At 28.4% G+C, this 19,158-nt stretch overlaps 2 protein-coding genes across 4 annotated transcripts; both read left to right on the top strand.

The window, feature by feature from the left end:
• The first annotated feature begins 254 nt into the window (after window positions 1–254).
• Tif-IA (RNA polymerase I-specific transcription initiation factor RRN3 homolog Tif-IA) lies at window positions 255–2,930 on the top strand. The gene is made up of 8 exons (XM_076527232.1): window positions 255–439; window positions 659–862; window positions 965–1,184; window positions 1,263–1,365; window positions 1,448–1,600; window positions 1,669–2,154; window positions 2,232–2,410; window positions 2,488–2,930. The coding sequence occupies exons 2-8, from the start codon at window positions 659–661 to the stop codon at window positions 2,835–2,837; spliced, it is 1,695 nt and encodes a 564-aa protein (XP_076383347.1). The 5' UTR covers window positions 255–439; the 3' UTR covers window positions 2,838–2,930.
• A 634-nt stretch (window positions 2,931–3,564) lies between these two features.
• LOC117227986 (uncharacterized) lies at window positions 3,565–18,858 on the top strand. 3 transcript variants are annotated; one of them, XM_076527192.1, is made up of 20 exons: window positions 3,565–3,747; window positions 6,182–6,576; window positions 8,105–8,229; window positions 8,549–8,715; window positions 8,800–9,675; window positions 9,764–9,933; window positions 10,017–10,056; window positions 11,411–11,578; window positions 11,885–12,020; window positions 14,798–15,004; window positions 15,430–15,564; window positions 15,659–15,835; window positions 15,918–16,069; window positions 16,648–16,730; window positions 16,817–17,149; window positions 17,229–17,496; window positions 17,589–17,671; window positions 17,765–17,984; window positions 18,074–18,507; window positions 18,600–18,858. In XM_076527192.1, the coding sequence occupies exons 2-20, from the start codon at window positions 6,335–6,337 to the stop codon at window positions 18,727–18,729; spliced, it is 4,146 nt and encodes a 1,381-aa protein (XP_076383307.1). In that variant the 5' UTR covers window positions 3,565–3,747; window positions 6,182–6,334; the 3' UTR covers window positions 18,730–18,858. The 3 variants fall into 3 exon arrangements, with proteins under 3 accessions (XP_076383307.1, XP_076383309.1, XP_076383308.1); XM_076527194.1 differs by lacking the exon at window positions 6,182–6,576; XM_076527193.1 differs by lacking the exon at window positions 11,411–11,578.
• Window positions 18,859–19,158: the final 300 nt, after the last annotated feature.

Here is a 19,158-nt window from a genome sequence, read left to right as displayed (position 1 = left end):
GTGAAAATTAATTCACAAAAATATATGTATGTTAGAAAAATATACCTCAGGTTTTGCCTGATTTTTCTATCTCCTTTAGCTTCGTTAAAGCACATCCAATCCGCAGTGAAATCTGTTTTAGCATGAATCGTCAGCCACTCAGAGCCAAACAATTTCTGCGCTTATTTTTGCCAGCGAAGGGCGCTGCGGCCAGAGAGGCTTGCAAAACTTGAGGTAGGTCAATATCTAGGTGCAATCCCGTTCCAATCCCGTTCCCGTCTACTATAATAACACGTCTATGCTTTGACTTCAACCACATGGACTCGTAGGATACATGTGGGATATTGTTAACCGGATTATTTTTGCAATACAGTTTAAAAGATGTAAACGGACATATGTCTTCAAGTAATCAAGAAATACGAATTTTAAATAAGGAAGAATTTTAAATATATCCTTGAAGGTAAATAATGTTAGATATTTTTATTAATTTCTGTTATAACCTTATATTGTGTTGCGAGCATGTGCGTAACAGTTTTAGAAAACGAGATGTTTCTAATTTATCTGCATTTTAATATTAATACAAGTGTTGTTGACAAAGCATGTTAAAATAAATCTTACAATAACTCTTACTTATTTTATGAAATGTACATACATTTAATGTCACATATTTATCAAACAGATGTCAGTTGTATCATCAAGAGTTAGTAGTGTCTCATCGATATTAAAGGCTCCAGGAGTCAGGTCGCAATTAATTAGACAATCTAACAGGGTTTACTTTAAGCTTCCAAATAATTTAAAGAATATTATTTACAATTTTGAGAATGGCAGTGGAATTAAGGATTATGAAGAATTAATATGTATCTTGCGAGATTCTAATATAAAGGTATGTAATGTTAAAGATACAATGTATATTCAAATAGTTCTGTTGTTTTAATATAGCTTAATTCATCATCATCAATTTAATATTTGTTATGTTTAATTATAGGATTCAGATCTTATAGAATTTTTAACAAATGTTAGACATTGTATATCATTACTCAGTCCAGTTCATAAATTACTTGTTGAAACACTTCTACAGATGAAATGGACTAATCGTTCTTCAGAAGTTGCATCTGCTTATAAAACATTTATAGAGGATTTAATTTGTATGCAAATTCATTTTGCTAAAAATGTGATAGATAATTTAGTTGAACATTTTAAGCCAGGTATATTTAATAAAAATATAATTATGTAAAAGTTTGTAAAAGTTTTTAATATTAATAATATTTTTATTTTATGCACAGAAGACGATGATGATACAAAGTGGGAAGGTGGAAAGTGTATTGATGTTCAAAGATTAAGTCACATACATGATGTTCTACGCAAAATCTTAATAGTTGTGCCCATGTAAAATCCTATTTAAATGTTTAATACATATTTAAATAGAGTGATGATTTTAATATAAATTCAATGTAATATTATTTTGTAGGTCAAGTAAACTTCTATTACAGTCACTTAGAGGAAGGTTTCCATATATTGTTCACGGAACCCATACGCATGAAGTGTATATTTATGCATTACTTCAAATATTGGAATATGCACCTCAATTAAGATCTGACATTTTGTCTCTAATTATTAATAGGTAATATATTTATATGAGGTGAAATCTTCATTATTTTTTGAATGGAAAATATATATCTTTTATTACAGGCTCATGGTATTAGATGTAAATATACCACGATTAGAGACAGATAATGAAGATGAAGACTTAATGGATGATAGTAGTGAATGCGACAGTACAACTGGTAATGAGAACAATGTTGTTGCAGACAGTGATATAACAGAAACAGATAAAATACATCCAATAGCTCATAAATTGGATGTATGCATGGAACAGATTCTGAAATACATGCATGACTTCTGTTTTATTGAAGGAGTTTTGCAAATAGAACCTTTAAAAAGTCTTTACTTTGATTTATTGCAAATATTTGAGACAGTAATATTACCAACCCATGCAAGTCAATATGTGCAGTATATTATATTCTATATCTGTAGTTTTAAAACAGCTGTTTCAGAGGCTTTTATAGATTGGTTATGGCGTAAAGTTACAAATCCTAATATACCTTCTATAATACGGCGATCATCTGTAGCATATATTGCAAGTTTTCTAGTTACAGCTAATTTTATTACAACTAGGTAAATATTTACTAGTATCACATTTAGTATCACATTTATAAAAAAATACATGTTTTGTATACTTACTTTTTTGACAGCATTGTGAAAGTGGTGCAGTTTAAATTGTGTAAATGGATACATGATTATATCAACATGCAAGACCACTCAAGCTATGTAAGTAATGAGAAGAAAGATCATACAGTATTCTATTCAGTATGTCAAGCGTTATTTCTCATAATTAGTAAAAGGCATAATGACTATCCTGATTCAAAAAAATGTAAGTATGCTTTAATTTATTTTCACAAAATACGTGATTCAAATTTTAAATGCAATAATTTTATCATTTATTTACAGATATGCTATATTTACAAGAGTTGGACTTAGCAAAAATTATTACTTCTAAGTTGAATCCATTGAAAGCTTGTCATCCTGAAATTCTGCACAGTTTTGCAGAAATTACGCGAATGTATCAATTGGCATATTGTTATACCATAATTGAGAACAATACACGAAGTCAACTTCCAATTTTTAATAGCAATAAGACCGCATTAACTACAATCGAAAATTTTTTTCCGTTTAGTTCGTATACTTTACAGCAAAGTAGTAAAAAATTAGTTTCTTTGGTTCGTGACAATGTTACTAATAGTAACGAATACAGGACATCTATAGAATATAAAGAAGACATTGATTACATGACTGAATAATAGACTTAAGTTTTAAAATTCGATGTATAGTATATTTTGATGTATTTTCAGTCTATTTGTAATTGCCTTTTGAATAAATTAAATATACATGAATATCCCTACTACCCTTTTTTTACCTGACATTAATTTTAAAGTTCCTTGTGAGCATCAATCTTATAATGTACTATAGTAGAATTTCGATTATATGGGTCAAAGTGACAAGAATTTACGGATAAAGGAACAGTTACTTACAGCGCCAGATTTTATCTTCATTAATTTGTTCATCGTTTTGCATATAGATTGCCTTAGATTAAACTGATTACATGTCAAAAGTATTTGCATAATAGATAATTCCGATATTGTAGGTCGGATAATTGAAGTTTTACTGTACGTTTTCTTTAAAAATATATGATTGCATGTATAAATAACAATATCTGTTACATTACCATTACATGTAAATAACTTAATATTAAATACGTCTACGTACATGAACTCTGGTCAGAACATACTGTTTTTTTAAGATTCAAATTATTTTCATTTCATAGACAAAATTTCATAAGTATATATCTATCATATGCCTTTTCATAAATTCCATATGTTCAAAATGATAAATGTTTAATACATTTCATATAGATGCAATACATATTTCTTAATATTCATTTGTACACTTTGCATGACACATATTGAATTTCGCGCCGTTAACGTCTTAGAAAACCGGAGCCGGAAACTACTTCAGTGACGCAGTGGCGTAATCTTTTGCGGTCTATCGGTTGCTTCGCTATTCTTTCACGTAAACGGTAACGTAAAATGGCGAATTGGAATTGTTATTTACTTGCGCGCAGTATAACGAAATAATTTTGGTACGAACTAAGAAGTATTTGTTGCTGTCGAATTTGGAATTGTATATTTACTTCATCTTGCACAAACGACTGTAAGTAACATGGTTGTCAGTTATTAAAAAATTTCTAATGTGTGCTCTAGACGTCGGTTCGTATTCGAGTCGGTAATTCCGCGTGTTTTTCATTCGGAAATGACAATAAAGCCGCTTCACACTTCAATGAAATGCGAATTTTTTGAATATTATTTTAACATGATTCTTCCGTAATATCGTCGCGATTTTAAAATAAGGTTATGGTAAAATTCTCAGACGATTTTATCATCATTTATGTTGCACGTTTCAAGATTGTATCATAAATACAGTCTATAATTTGTGGAAATTTGAAAGTTTTGCATTTGTGTATTCTTAATTTTAGTTGCAAACTTCATTTTATAAGATGCGAAGATTACAGATCGATTCCTTTCTTCTATTTGTAGGTTATGATTTTGTGAAATTTAAATATTATGTACCTGCTTTTATATTACTGTTTCAAGCATTAGTCTGCTCTTTCAAGTGTTTCATCAATAATAATACTAGGAGAGATAATAAATAAAATTTTGCATATCTTGTTTCATCATGGTTTATTCTGTAATAAAATGCACAACACATGCTATGATGAGAATCTTAATAAATTTTTTGGAAGGTTTTTCTTATATTGTATCAGCTGTGATACATAGTGATGTGTAAAAGTAAGTACATATCATTTAAAACGCAATAACTTCTTTAGAATTGAATGAAATCATTTGAATTTTTTTTAGATTTCAGATTGACTAGTTTACTAAATAATGAGTAAAAAATTATTTGCGAAAATTATAATTGGTTGGAGTAACAAAAAAGAACAAGAAATATACGTTTTTTATATAACCTTTTTATTTGAGTTTATAGCCAAAAAAAATTCAAATCATATACTCAAATTTTAAAGAAGTTATTGCATTTTGAATGGTCCTATACTTTTGTACATCACTGTATTTCTTTATTATGAACATTTTTTAGATTATATATTAGATACACATCTATTGATATGCAATATTACCATACAAAATGATAACCAATACTAATAATTATTTAAACATACATAATTATAATCATTTTATTTGAAATAGACAATAATGTCAGTATATTCTGGATAATGAATTTGTTTTGCTTATTTAATTGTTAAAGAAATGTTTATATTATAATTATATAAATGCAGATATACAAGTAATATATAATATATACTACATATAATTTAGTTTCATACCTAATTATCTGGGTTTTATGCTAAATTATGTGTTATTGAATATTATACATTATAAAAGATGATACCTGAATAGTTTACGTTAAACTATCTGAATTTATAAATTGAAAATGCTGTGAAATTAAGAAACAATTTTGGAATATTATTTGATTTTGACATAAGTAGATACATTCATATAGCTTAAATATTCTTATAGTTTATAAAAACACTAATTGATCATAAGTATAATCCCTAACATCTTATTTATATTTATACGAGAATGCGTATTATATATCCAATAGTGGTACACATCTCATGGTAAAATATAATATTTATGTTTATAATATTTTATGTTGTTAAAACTATTTAATTACACATGATAGTCCTTATGGATAACATATTATTTATTTCGTACCAAGCTGCCCACATTTAAATTTTGCTATTTGGTAATTTTGAAAGTTTGTATTAGCTCAGAATTCTCATAATATTATATGAGTATATAATATGAGTATATAATAACTAATAATTTCCATTATTAATAAGTCTGTTTTGAATTTCTGTCTTTGAAGCACATGCTGTACCATTGTTGTGCATTTTAATTGTGCATAAAATTATTTAATATATTAAAAATTTGTATTTAAATATAACAATCATAAAACATGTTAGGTATTTATTGTAAAAAATTATTTGTAGGAGACTACTTAAGAAGTTAGACTTTTTACTTTATGTCCAATTATAACAAATAAATATTTTTAGTATGCTTTATATGTTTGTTGAGACTATATTTTTTACTTGGATAAAGATTTGTTCTATTTTTTAAGATATACATATTTCTTTCAAGTACTTGTGATAATATACATGAAATAATATATAAATCTTATGCCATAATCAGAAAAATACAAATCATTTTAATGTAAATAACTATCAGTAAATATACGAATAAATCACCTTTTGCAAATATGTAAATTAAATATTCATCTGTATATGAATTGTTCTTTTATTATATACAATTTGTATTGATTTTATTATATATTTAAAGTTTTAATATACAAACAAATTTTTACAATGATTTTAGTTAAAGTAAATTAACGAGTAACTAAAGTGACTTAATAACAAAAGTATCAAATCTTTTTATTAGCATCATTCTACTTTTTTTTTAAGATTTGTTTATACACTTCTATTTCCGTTTTCTACTGAATTATATTACCTAAGTTGTCAAATAATATACTATGGAAATAGAAATGATAAATAACTTTAAATTATTTTTAATAGGTTTTATTGAGGAGATACTCTAATTCGTTGCTCTACAGATATGATATTGATGGACTGGTGTAATCCTGTATAGTAGTGATATTAATCAATTTAATAGTAAACTGCATTGACTGATAAAAGATCATATTTGCAAGCAGTTAAGTCTCGAATAATATGGCACAGTATTATAATTTTGTGACCAATGCCAGTGGTACATTAACGCTTGAAGAAGTAGAGAGAATATGTTCTCTAGATGGGCGAAGTGTTCAATTAGTTGTTGAAGACGTAAATAACAGTGGTAATGGTTCTCAGCAATTTTTGACTTACACCACTGCATCGCAAAACAGCGGTCAAGCAATATTTTCGCAGCAAATTAACTTAGGGAATCAAGTCTCTGCAACGCAATTGGAACAAGGGTAATTTTCATACGCATGTATTTTGACCTTCCAAATATTCAAGTAGTAGCGTGATATCTATTTACTTTCAATTTTGTACATACATGTATTGACGTACATTTAGGAACATAAAGATATTAAATATTTGAGGAAGAAGAAGGGGATATTGGTACGTGGCACTGGTTATTAAAATTAATTATAAATTGTGAAGCATGTCAAAAGTCTATACTTTCTGTATATATTTTTTGTTCGTAGGAAATATTTTTGATGTATAATATAACAACATTTACATAACACTTAAACAATAAGTACTTAATTGCAATTACAATCTTGTAAATAGGCATATAAAATTTCATGTATATAGAAATATGTTTTGAATGAAATACAATTTTATAGGTATTTAAATTGTGTAATCATCACAACATGTAATTCCAAATATTATAACACTGTATATGAAAATATTGCACCTTCTTAATGAACACTTCTTAAGGTAGTCTTCTAATTAGGTTTGTAAAAGTATATAATAGTACCAAAATCACAAATATATATGTATAGATCATACATTTTTTTAAGTACAGGTCTTAGGAGCAATAGCCACATTATCTGCTTTTATGTTATAAAACATTTTTTGTGTGTTATCACAGTATAGCGTACATGTGTGCCTCAAAGAAGCTTTCTATCGATACTCTTATTTCTTCAATTAATTATTAAGTATAGCATTTTAGTAGAATACTGGGATATGTACTATAAACATAAAATGTGGGCATATCATATAAAATATAATATTTGTTTCAGAAGATGAATACAATACAATATTAGTGCAATAACAAATGAACTGACCCACGTACAATCTAACAATTTGTAATATTGTACAAAATAACATTAATGAGAACAAAATATTATCTACACTAACAGTCTATCTAACTATCAAACTATTCCTGTTTACTGTAGCTTTATTTATTATTATAATTTACTGATTTGTCTTTTGTAGTTTTGTTCTAATCAAACAAAGAATTGCTAAATTTTTTTCAATTTCATGTGCCCTTCTAAATATGTAAAAACAATGTATATAGAGTCATCTAAAATATGATGGTTGTTATAAATTGAATATATCTATATAAAAATTTAAACTTGACAGTTTATGCTGAATATATAATAAAAGATACATTTTGTTAAATTAAATTAGCTATGTACCAATGCACCTTCTTTTCCTCAGTATTTTCATTTATAATAGTAATACTTGGCAATTGATTTTTATATTCATTTTTCTAAGGTATATTTGTACAACTATTACTTTATATTTATATTACTGCTACAAAACACTCCACAGAAGCAGTAACTATTATACATTATAGTTTTCTATGTAATAGATAACATTTATGGATGGAAAACTTTGTTATATAGTTAATTTGTGAATAATGTATAAACCAATAATAACTTTACATTTTAGAAACTATTCTATTAAAACATGTGTTAGCTACATTTTCTATATTATTATTCAAAGATACTAGTATTTCATATAGTATTTAATTCAATGTTTTTCTTTCAGGCAAAACGTTTTTATAATCAAAACCAATACAAACGAGTTGAACTCTTCTCAAGGTGTATTAAAAGCTACAGCAGTGAATGCTAGCACTGTTAGTGGAAATATTGTAAATATTATTGATAATAAAGGTAAGATCTTTGGGACTGAAATTCATATTTTATTGTTTAAAATCATTTAACCCATAATTGTTGACATACATTCTACAATACCCTATTCTTTCTTCTGTACACAGTAATACTTTCTTTAAAACTGATCCTTTTAGACAATTTAGCTTGTATATTAAAATAATAAAAATAGGTTCATTATCATTGATTTAAAAAATTTTTTGTAGTTTTTTAAATACATTACCTTGGCAATTAAGAGTCAACAAAAATTAGTGTTTCATTTTATAACAAAAAACAATGTGGCTAGAAAATAATTTAATAAATCAATTGTTACTCTATATAGGTTCTAAGGCTTTGGTAGGTTGTAATAATGATGGGCAACAAATACAATGGATAAAAATGCAGGAAAATAATGTTACACTAAATGCAGTTTCCAAACAGAATCCATTAATATCTGACAAAACTCAGACTGCCAATTTAAATGAGAATCAAAATAATACTTCCTCCCAAGTAAATATGTAGACATATAAGCACACATACATATGTATATTACTATGTAACTGTATATTCAATAAGAATTATGTGTATTTTTAGAATCTTCTACATGGACATTGTGAATTATCATCATTAAATACTGGGATTATAAAAAGGAAACCGCTTAGGCTATATCAAAACAGAAATCGTCATTCAACAAACAGTATACAAACTGGACCCTCATCTACTCTTGATAGAGTGAATGTAACAAATAATATTGGACCTCAACTACAAAACGCTAATGTGTCAAATATCAGAGCATCTATACCATCATTTTGTAATAAATCAATCAGTGCTGTTGGGCAAAATGTGACCCCACTTTCAACACAAGTACATAATTCTTTGAGTACAGTGCATATAAGACCTCAAACTCCCGCATTAATGCAAAAAAATTCTCTGAAACCTCCACAATCTAAGATGGAGCAAACGAGATTAAAACAAATGCAAAATGATCAAAGGTTACAAGGAAATAATCTGCAACGACTATCAAACACTACATCACAATTAGCACAAGGTTCATTAAATACACAGCGGCAACATACAGTTGTGAATGCAGCACATCAAAGACAACAAACGACAACACAATCACAATTCCAAAAACAGTCGGCTTTAACACAAAAAACGCAATATGAACAATCATCTATCACATCTCCATCTCAAAACGTACAAAGTATGGATGTTGAATCATCAGATTCCTTAGTCGTAGAACAATCGAACCAGCAAAATTTTTCGTCACAAACTGATTCAGAAAACAGTTCTTCTGAAAGTATCGCTTATCTTCAACAAGTTATCGATAATCCAACGAATACTATAGTTCAGCACCAAATACAGGGCAATACTGCGAAAATGTTAGTGACATTTGTTAATGGTGAACAGAGATTAATTACGTTTGACATACCAAATGAGGATTGTACGGTTCAAGATTTACTGGAGCAGGTATTAATCATTATATTAATTAATATTACCTAAAATTTTAAAGAAATATTTAATTTTATACGTGTTATATGTGTATGTATATTTTTAGGCAAACATTATATATTGTGGATCAACAACTGTTTCTTTAGTTTCTGATCCTACTTTGCATATAAACTACATTGTGGATACTAGATCCTCTGCAATCACAGCACTACATGACACAACTGAAAATGATAGTTCACAGGAAAACTCAGCTGCTAGTTTAGATAATTCTCATATGTAAGTTCTTCATTCAATTACAAATATATAAAATTTATGTGTTAGCATTTGTAAGTAATAAGATGAATTATTAAATGTTTTAGTTCACCGGATGAAAATAGCAACCCTATCCAGCAAAATGAGGTAAGTTGTTAAAATACCTTTATTAAGTTCTTTTCAGATTATATTATTTCATTTAGAATGTTGTATAATTTTGTACGTTATATTTTATATATAATTTGTGAAAGCATGTAGGCATAGTTACAAGTGTAAATTTGCAATACATAAATACTGAAAGTTGTTCACATAAATATGTATAAAAGTACATAATATATTAAAAAGAAAACTATTTTTCCATTGTTCTAAAAATATATGAGTTATTTCAATTCTGATACAGACAATCCTTGTATTAAAATGTATCATATAATAAATAAACAAACATTCTGCTTTATATTTTTATGAATGAATAACAATGATTTGTAAATAGTACAAACATGCCACTCAATCATATCTGTAGAAACTAAAAAAATCATTATTAAAAATAAAACGTAACAATAAAAGATACTGTCATAAGTAAGTTCTCCCTAATTGGTCCTCAGCTTGTACACAAAAATGGACAATTTGGGAAGAGGAGCCATTTTTATTCGAGCTTTGCGGCTCGTTTTTATAGTTACCGATTGTCAGCAACTATAAAAACGAGCCGCAAGGCTTAAATAAACGTACCTCCTCTTCCCAAAGTATCCATTTTTGTTTCCAAGTTGAGGGTCAATCAGTGAGAATTTACTGTACTGTCGTAATAATAGAGTATATCATTAAAAGTGTTTATATTTTTCTTTTGCTATTATTATTATTATTATTATCGTTGTTATTATTATGTATTCACGATATTAACTCATGGAAATGACATGATAAACATTTGATTTCATTTGGATTATTGTTCGTAAATGTCGAACGTTATCTAATTTAGTTAGTAACTAAGATGACAATTAATATGATATTAAAATCATATTAACATTAGTACCCATGTTGTTTACCTACCATGTAATCATTCTCTTAGGGGATGATTTTACGAACCAAATTCTAACAAAAATAAAAAGTAATAAAATTGTGCTAGAAATTCCATCTTCGAACTAATAGAGTTTTCCAATAAAATAGTTATTTGATTATCGTTTTATTTTGATATGTTGAATCAGCCTCTAAAACATAGTCCAACAGGAAAAGTCCTTTTTTCCTTTAGGAAAATTCCTCATTAGAAGGAATGAGAGAAGGTGCAGCTTTCCACCTTCTCCCATTCCTCCTAATTACGGAAACAGAGACTTTTTCCTGGCTACTCTGGTCTAATGTATTCTATACATTAGAATTGTAGGGTGTTTGTAAATAATTCACATTTATTTTATAATTCCCATACTTTTCTACATAAAATTGTTTTAAATTGAAAGATTGTAGTATCATAACTCATTTATGAACAGTATCTACAATAAGTTTTGTATGGAACTAGGAGCCTATGTGCATTGAGGGAATGCTTGCTGTCTGTTCACACTGTGGCTTCAGTTCAATCGACTTCAATCGGTGTTTACGGTGTAAAAGAAAATTACCCAAGGATGTGAAGTCTATACCCATGACAATGGGTATACATGAAAAGAAGGAGACCATGCTATCAGTCGATGTAAGAACTGTAAAATGATAGAACACTGCTGTAGCGTATTCATACTTGTCGATTCCGGTAACTGGTGCTATACAAAATATATAGTGATACACACATATTAATATTCAGAAAGATAGCAGTTTTAACGTGCAGGAACATCTGTAAAAATCTGTTATAATATTGATGTAACAATACATCAGGTTAAGTTAGAAGTAGATTTTCATAAATATTAGAAATATTTTATTTGAATTTTCTTTCTATTTGTCATGTGCATCAATTTCCATACATATATACTTGTAAGTGTATCTTACTGTATTATATTTTCAGACATTTTATAAAAAAAACAATGAAAGAAATTCATCAGCAAAATTGGAGAAATTAGAACGTGACGGATCTGTTTATAAACGAGGAAGGGGGAGAGGGAGAGGTGGTTCAAGACCAAGGCCTATGCATAAAGAGCCAGGTATGAGAATAATTTATCTTATTTAATCTTAATTACAATTGATATAATTCAAATAAGAAACATTGTTATACAGTGATAAAGGCGGTTAAATTTAAAGAAATTGCATATAAATATTTTTCTTAAAGTTGTTATCAGAATTTTCAATGTCAGTAAGTTTTTCTCATTTAAAAATTGTTGTTGATATTTAAATTAAATACAATTTACAAATCTTTAATCATCGAAACAAGCAAATCTTTTAACAGTTTCAGTGTTTTAGCAACAACTCTTAAAAAATATCTTAGTTTCATAGTAACATTAACAAATAAGTTAATTTTTAAACATAAAAAATAATTCACAAAGTATAAAAGAAACTAGCTTTGAGTTAACATTTAAATACAATTATAGAGTATATTAATTTTAAAAGAGGACATTGTTATGTTCTATCTCATTTTCATAAATTTTATTATACTGGTTAATAGCACACATAGTTTAGATGTTTATTCCTTGAACGGCAAGATTCTCTAGTGCAAATCTATGCCAGGGTGGTAGTAATTACTAAAACAGTATATCGAAAACTGAATTTATAGTAGAATAGAAGAAAATACATACACACCCCTCTAAAAGTATGACGCTTTAAAACGCAGGATCTTTTTTTAAATGATAGTGGGACTAATCTAGTAGGCAATGATTATAATGCTCTTTTTTTTAAATTCTGCTATTACTTAGAATGACTAAAAAAGACTCATGTTTTTTAACTTTTTTATCTGAGCCTATAATGAAAATTTATAAAATGCGTTTTGTAGAACTCGGTAAGTTATATGCATACTGAAAATTTCATCGAAATCGGCTAACGCAGAGGCAAGTTACAAGCGGTGAAAGATTAAAAAAATTTCTGACAGTTTTTAGTTGGATGTGTCAAAAATCGAACAAAACTGCGATTTTTGCGATCTTTAATTGATTACAGTTGCTATTAAGGCCAACCAATTTCGAAGAAATTTTCAGCATACATATAACTTATCGAGTTCTACAAAACGCATTTTTTAAAATTTCGTTATAGGCTCAGATAAAAAAAGTTAAAAGACATGAGTTTTTTTTATTTTTTTATCATTTTAAGAAATAGCAAAATTAAAAAGAAGCATTATAGTCATTGTTTAGTAAACTAGTCTCACTACCATTTAAAAAAATTCTAATCGTTTACTGAGATATTCAACATGATCAAGTTAGGTGAGACATCCTGTGTAGTGCAATCAAAGCCTCAAATATCGTTCGTCAAAATGAGTTATTGTTCTTGAGATATTTCACTTTCAAGTTTTATTATAAGTATAGGCAATGTTAACCATAGATGTTTTGTTAGTTGTATGTATCTATACTTCTGATTATCCAAACACTCTACAAACCTAGCTGTAAGTTTTTCTCGTTTATATTATTATATATAAGGGTACTAGGCGTTATATTAAAATTATTGTTCGAATCAAACGTCTTGTCACTATACAGGTTTGCACAACATACTTGTATACTGAAAAAGAAACGGAAACATTCATTCATGCTGAAATGTGAACAATCCTTCTCTATGTGCTTCAAAATATAAACATCATCAAAAATACAGATGCACGCAACTAACAAAGTGTGCATGGTCAACATTGCCTATATTTATGATAGAACTTTAAAGTAAAATATTCCAAGACAAAAGCTCATTTTGATGAATGGTATGAAGCTTTTATTACACTATATGTATATTACAAATTATATATACCCAGTCTAATCCTAAAAGTGATTTGGTCTTTCCTTATCAGACCAATTGGATAGTGTGATGTATCAAAATCTAACACAATACGGTCTCGCAAATAAATAGATCTGACATAGAAGATTGAGATATACAAGGAATTTCATAATTCGTATATGTATGCCGTGAATGAACTTTAACCATGACGTATATGTATATACGGCATACATGCACAAGGGTGCATAGTAATAACAATTTTGTTATTATTACTATTGTTTCCATACTGTGCGAACACCGCACCCGCTTCCACAAATAGAACAACCCCATCTTCCTGATGATTAATTATAAAACACAGAAAAAATTTTATTTACAACAGGTAGATTCTTTGTACGTGGACACTAGAAAGATTAGGGATACTAAATGAAGGATATAAAATAATTTAAAACATGGTTTTTACGTTGTGATGCTTACAAAAATAACTCATTTCTTTGCACTGTGGAATCATCATTATTATATTTATGGCATGTCAAGCAAATATTGTAGTCATAAACTTAATGTAGGAGCAGTATTGTACTTCATCCAAAGTTTGAAATAAGTTCTGAGTGATAAATAGTTTATTATAAAAATTGAAAAATAATATATAAAGTAGAAAATCGCAGCATGGATAATATTGTATCGCGAGGTATCTAATTGAAAAGTTGAGTGAACGATATTGCCTGACAAGATGCAATTGTGAAGGGGTTAGGGTACGTAAGTGTGTACGTAAGTTCATGCGTGCAACATGGTGTCTATATTAACCCCAAAACAGCCGACCGAATGTGACAGGATATCTAAGTAGGCACAACACATCAAGTGACCCAATATCAGTGGGCTAAGAGTTATAAATATGTTACAGTTCCATTTAAAAAAGAAAAAGAAACTTAACGACATTGATAATTGATAAATAAATTATATTATTTTGTAACAGTACTACTTATAATTATTTTTAATTCAAGTACTTGAACATACCACAGATACTGAAATGATGCTACTACTTGTAATCTTCCATATCTCACACATGATATTTGTTGTATAGAATGTTTGACAATTTCATCGGATGAAGAAGAGGAAGGAAAAAATAAATCATCGGAGGGCTCTAATAACAGTACATTTTCACATATTACAAGTAATAGTTTTACTGAAGAAATGGACACCATTCTTGAAAAGGAACCAGTAATTACAAACAATTCTATTTCTAGCACAAGTGCAGATTATGCTATGGATAGTGAAGATGTAACAAAAGGTAATTTTTAATAAATTGAAAATTATACACTGCATTTGTGTTATGTGATGTACATAAACATAGTGTATCTGTAATCAAGAATGATTAGTGGCAAACATTTTTATATTATTAATTTAAAAAATACAACAGTCAAGTTTTATTTTTTTAGATGGATTTATATATTTCTTAGGGCTCTTCACACTGTGTAAGATCAATATTTTATACTGTCAAATGCAGATATACTGTGTATAGTCATAATAAAATTAAATATAGCTATACTGACACCTCAGTGGAAAATTTATCTATGTTGTCAAATGTAATTTGATGATAATTGATATTTTTTCTACATAAATATCAACATAACTTAGGTTATGTATGATTACTTTAGAGTAATCTACTGTTTTTGTTAGTATAACGAAACAGTATATAAAATTAACATTTTTCAGATAATTCTGTTTCATCTCCTCATACCTCTGTATTGTGTCGAACTGTAAGGATAGGCTCTTATAAATATGTTCCTCGAGAGAGAGTTTTAATCTCTCAAAGTGGTGTCAGATTTGGTATACCATTATTGGAAGATGGTAAATTGAATTCTATTAGTAATTATCATAGTAACAACTGGCTTGTGGTAATTCATTAAATCAATTACTTAATCTTGTGTATTTCTTTTTTTAGATACAACCTTTGTGACATTAGAAGTTAAATTACAAGATCTTGTAAAAGTACTCATTCATTTTGGGAAATCAATGCCAGTGCTCTTCTTTTATACGTCTACCAACACTGGTGCTATGATACGTGAATTACTAGGAATGCAAGATCCCAAAGGACCATACTATGATCCCGCAGGAAAAGGTATTAGTTTAGGATTGGGATATATATTAGACTATGGGTAAAGACATAAATGAAAACAAACGTAATATGTTTTTTAATGTAGATCATACACATAAGCGGATAACTTTACTGCCTGAGAAATTATCCGAGGAATCGAAAGTTGTGCTTAAAAACTTATTTTCGCGGAAAGGATTGCTAGAAGAATTAAGTTCGAAAGAAGCAAATGATATCCTTGTACGAGCATCACCAAAAGATGTGTGTAAAAAGAAACGTAAAAAATAATTTTCATGAATTTCTCTCACGACATGTAAAATATATATACATGTATATATACAGTATGTTTTATAAAAGTTTTGACATGATATTTAGATAATAAATATAAAACATTGGAAAAGAGCATTGAAGTTCACTCACAATACTATGATGCAATTACTTAATATTATGTGTAATTTACATTTTGCAATATAACTTCAGAATGTTTTCAGTATATTCCATTGGACATAATCTTTATAGCATTCTTATTCGGTGGCATAGTTGTTTCAAAGTATATACATATAAACTACTACGCCACTGAATAATTCGCTACCGGTGGAATATGCTGAGAACCTTTTTAGAAGTATGGAAAAATTTTGTGAGGCTATAGTACAAAATAAAGGAGATTGCACACAATATTGGGCAATTGTATTATGGTAATGTAAATGAACTTTACTTATTTTAAATTTTTAAAAGATATTAATTTCTTTGTTAGATATCTTTTTTGCTCTAACGTAGTTATTAAATATACTGTATAATAATAAAATGAATATTTTCATGAGTAATTTTGATCATTTTAGAGTTCACAAATTCAAAGTTTATCGAGGAGAGACAGTCAACCATCTTCATTAAATAATTCCAACACTAATGGCGGGATACAGACGTGAGAAATAAATTTAGTTTCTTATGATGCATTATTATTAACTATATATTGATATTAGATTTAACATAATAAATTGTTATTTACAGAATAACTGTATATCCTCCACCACCTGCAAAGGGTGGTATAGCCATTAATACTGAAGATTATTTGTGTCTCGGTGAAGACCAGTTTTTAAATGATGTTATTATAGATTTCTATCTGAAATATTTGACATTGGAAGTTTTATCACAGAGTGATCAGCAAAAAACACATGTATTTAGTTCATACTTTTATAAACGATTGACAAGTCCACATACGCAAGCTGTTGAAAGTAATGTTCCTCTTTCACCTGCTGCAAAAAGACATGTAAGGGTGCAAAAATGGTCAAAAAATGTAAACATATTTGAGAAAGACTTTGTTATAATTCCTATAAATGAGCAGTAAGTGTTTACAATGTCAAGGATGAATAATGATTCATTTATTTCTCCAATTGTTTGTTACATAAACAATATATTACAGTGCCCACTGGTTCTTGGCTATTATTTGTTTTCCTGGATTGGTGGGCGAAGTCTCTACAAATCGTACCCATTCCTCGGAAAACAATATTCGTAAGACTGTACAGAGAAGTAAAAAGTTAAAAGAAGTAAAACTAGAAGCTGTTACGATTGGAAGCACTACTCTGGCACCTGTGACGACGACTATAACTATAGATCAACCTGATGATGGTTCTGAGAGAGATGAAGCAGAAGGTGACGATGACGAGATGGAAATGGAGAGCGAAGAAGATGTAAGTGTATTTTTTGAATAATTGTAAAATTTAATACGATAAATGAAGTTTGTATAATTTGCAAAATGTATCATTCCCGATTTTTAAATTAGGACGAATCTGAAAATGCCGATGCTAAAAATCATTCATTAAAAATAGAACAAAATGTATCACAAGAGAAAGATACTATTAAAGTGTAAGTATTTTGTGTATATTAATGAGAGATTTAACATAGTTTTTAATATTTAACATTTTTTTTATTTATTTTATTTACTTTTATTGATTATAGGCCGTGCATATTAATATTTGATTCTCTTGCGGGAGCAAGTAGAGCACGAGTGGTAGCTACATTAAGGGATTATTTGAGTTGCGAATATGTTGCAAAAATGGGAAGCGAGAAAGTATTTTCAAAGGATACTATTAAAGGAGCATCGTTGAAAGTTCCTCAGCAATCAAATTTTACTGATTGCGGCTTATATGTATTACAATATGTGGAGAGCTTCTTTAAAGTAAGATTTTGTCAAAATTATTTTCTTTTTATCATTGTTGCCAACAAATACAATCAAATGCTGATTGCGCAATAACGATACTTTTTCAGAATCCCATTAAAGATTATACATTACCAATTAAGACGTTGAAAAATTGGTTTGAAGAAATAACTGTGACCCGGAAAAGGGAAGAACTTTCGAAACTATTAATTACATTGACGAATGCAACCAAAGGGGACAAAAATATTACTATACCTATCGTAAACTTTCCAACACAAGATGGTAAATTAAAAACTAAGGCTGAAAATCACGTTGATATAAAGTCCATAAAGTCCGATGTAGAAGATAAAAAAAAGTCTACGTTAGATGGCGAAAGTCGTGTTAGTAACAATATGCCAAATCAAACAGAAAATATTGAACCAACTAATGAAGTAATTAGTAGGACTACTTATCGGATCATTCCTTATTCTCCATGTACAAGTTCCAGTTCAACTGAAAGTGTTTCTTCAGAACTGTTTACAGAATGTAAAACATCTCATCCGAGGTAATTAGATTTCACGGATCAAGTTATACAAATTGAATAACAAGATTTTATCATGCACTTACAATTCTTTAAATATATATTTTTGTTTTCAGATCGTCAAGTGAAATGATGTCATATTTAAAATCGAAACGAATTCCCAGGTTAATGTTAAAAACAGAGAATCAGGACGACTCGCAAGCGGCCAAAAAGCACAAAGGAGAGTCTTTTGATTCTTGTAAATAAAGTTTACTTTCTTTTTTATAATGATAAAAATTGAAGTTAACCCACATTCATAAACAAACATGGAATCATTTACTTATGTAATAAATGTAGTTAATACTTCGTAAAATGAATAAAAACATTCAATCATAATTGTGTACATTTTTAATCTAGAGTTGTGTTCGATCAGTTTTTATTTTGACAAAATTATTATTGAAGGCATTAAATAATTATTTGTAAAATATAGTTTGGACTGGTTAACAAAAGAAAAATCAAATTTGAGGATGCTATCTAAAATTTTATATTTTTGAAATTAATGGAGACCTTGAATAATTTTCTTAATTTTGTCGATAACGAAAGACAACACAGTCACATAAATTGCTAGAAAAAATAATTTCAAACTTAGATATCTGCAATATTTGTAATTCGTCGTAATAGGGCCTCATAATTCGC

This window comes from Megalopta genalis, chromosome 17 (assembly GCF_051020955.1).
Source record: "Megalopta genalis isolate 19385.01 chromosome 17, iyMegGena1_principal, whole genome shotgun sequence".
NCBI lineage: Eukaryota > Metazoa > Arthropoda > Insecta > Hymenoptera > Halictidae > Megalopta > Megalopta genalis.
The sequence above is the reverse complement of the archived record's forward strand: the minus strand, read 5'-3'. Positions and strand labels throughout refer to the sequence as shown.

Excerpts from the sequence above, each read along its gene's own strand:
- Tif-IA (XM_076527232.1), top strand. The coding sequence starts at position 659 with ATGTCAGTTGTATCATCAAGAGTTAGTAGTGTCTCATCGATATTAAAG. Across the intron at positions 863-964 it reads TGCGAGATTCTAATATAAAG|GATTCAGATCTTATAGAATT; the intron begins GTATGTAATGTT and ends GTTTAATTATAG. Across the intron at positions 1,601-1,668 it reads TTGTCTCTAATTATTAATAG|GCTCATGGTATTAGATGTAA; the intron begins GTAATATATTTA and ends CTTTTATTACAG.
- LOC117227986 (XM_076527192.1), top strand. The coding sequence starts at position 6,335 with ATGGCACAGTATTATAATTTTGTGACCAATGCCAGTGGTACATTAACG. Across the intron at positions 17,497-17,588 it reads AAATGGAGAGCGAAGAAGAT|GACGAATCTGAAAATGCCGA; the intron begins GTAAGTGTATTT and ends TTTTTAAATTAG. Across the intron at positions 18,508-18,599 it reads TGTAAAACATCTCATCCGAG|ATCGTCAAGTGAAATGATGT; the intron begins GTAATTAGATTT and ends TTTTGTTTTCAG.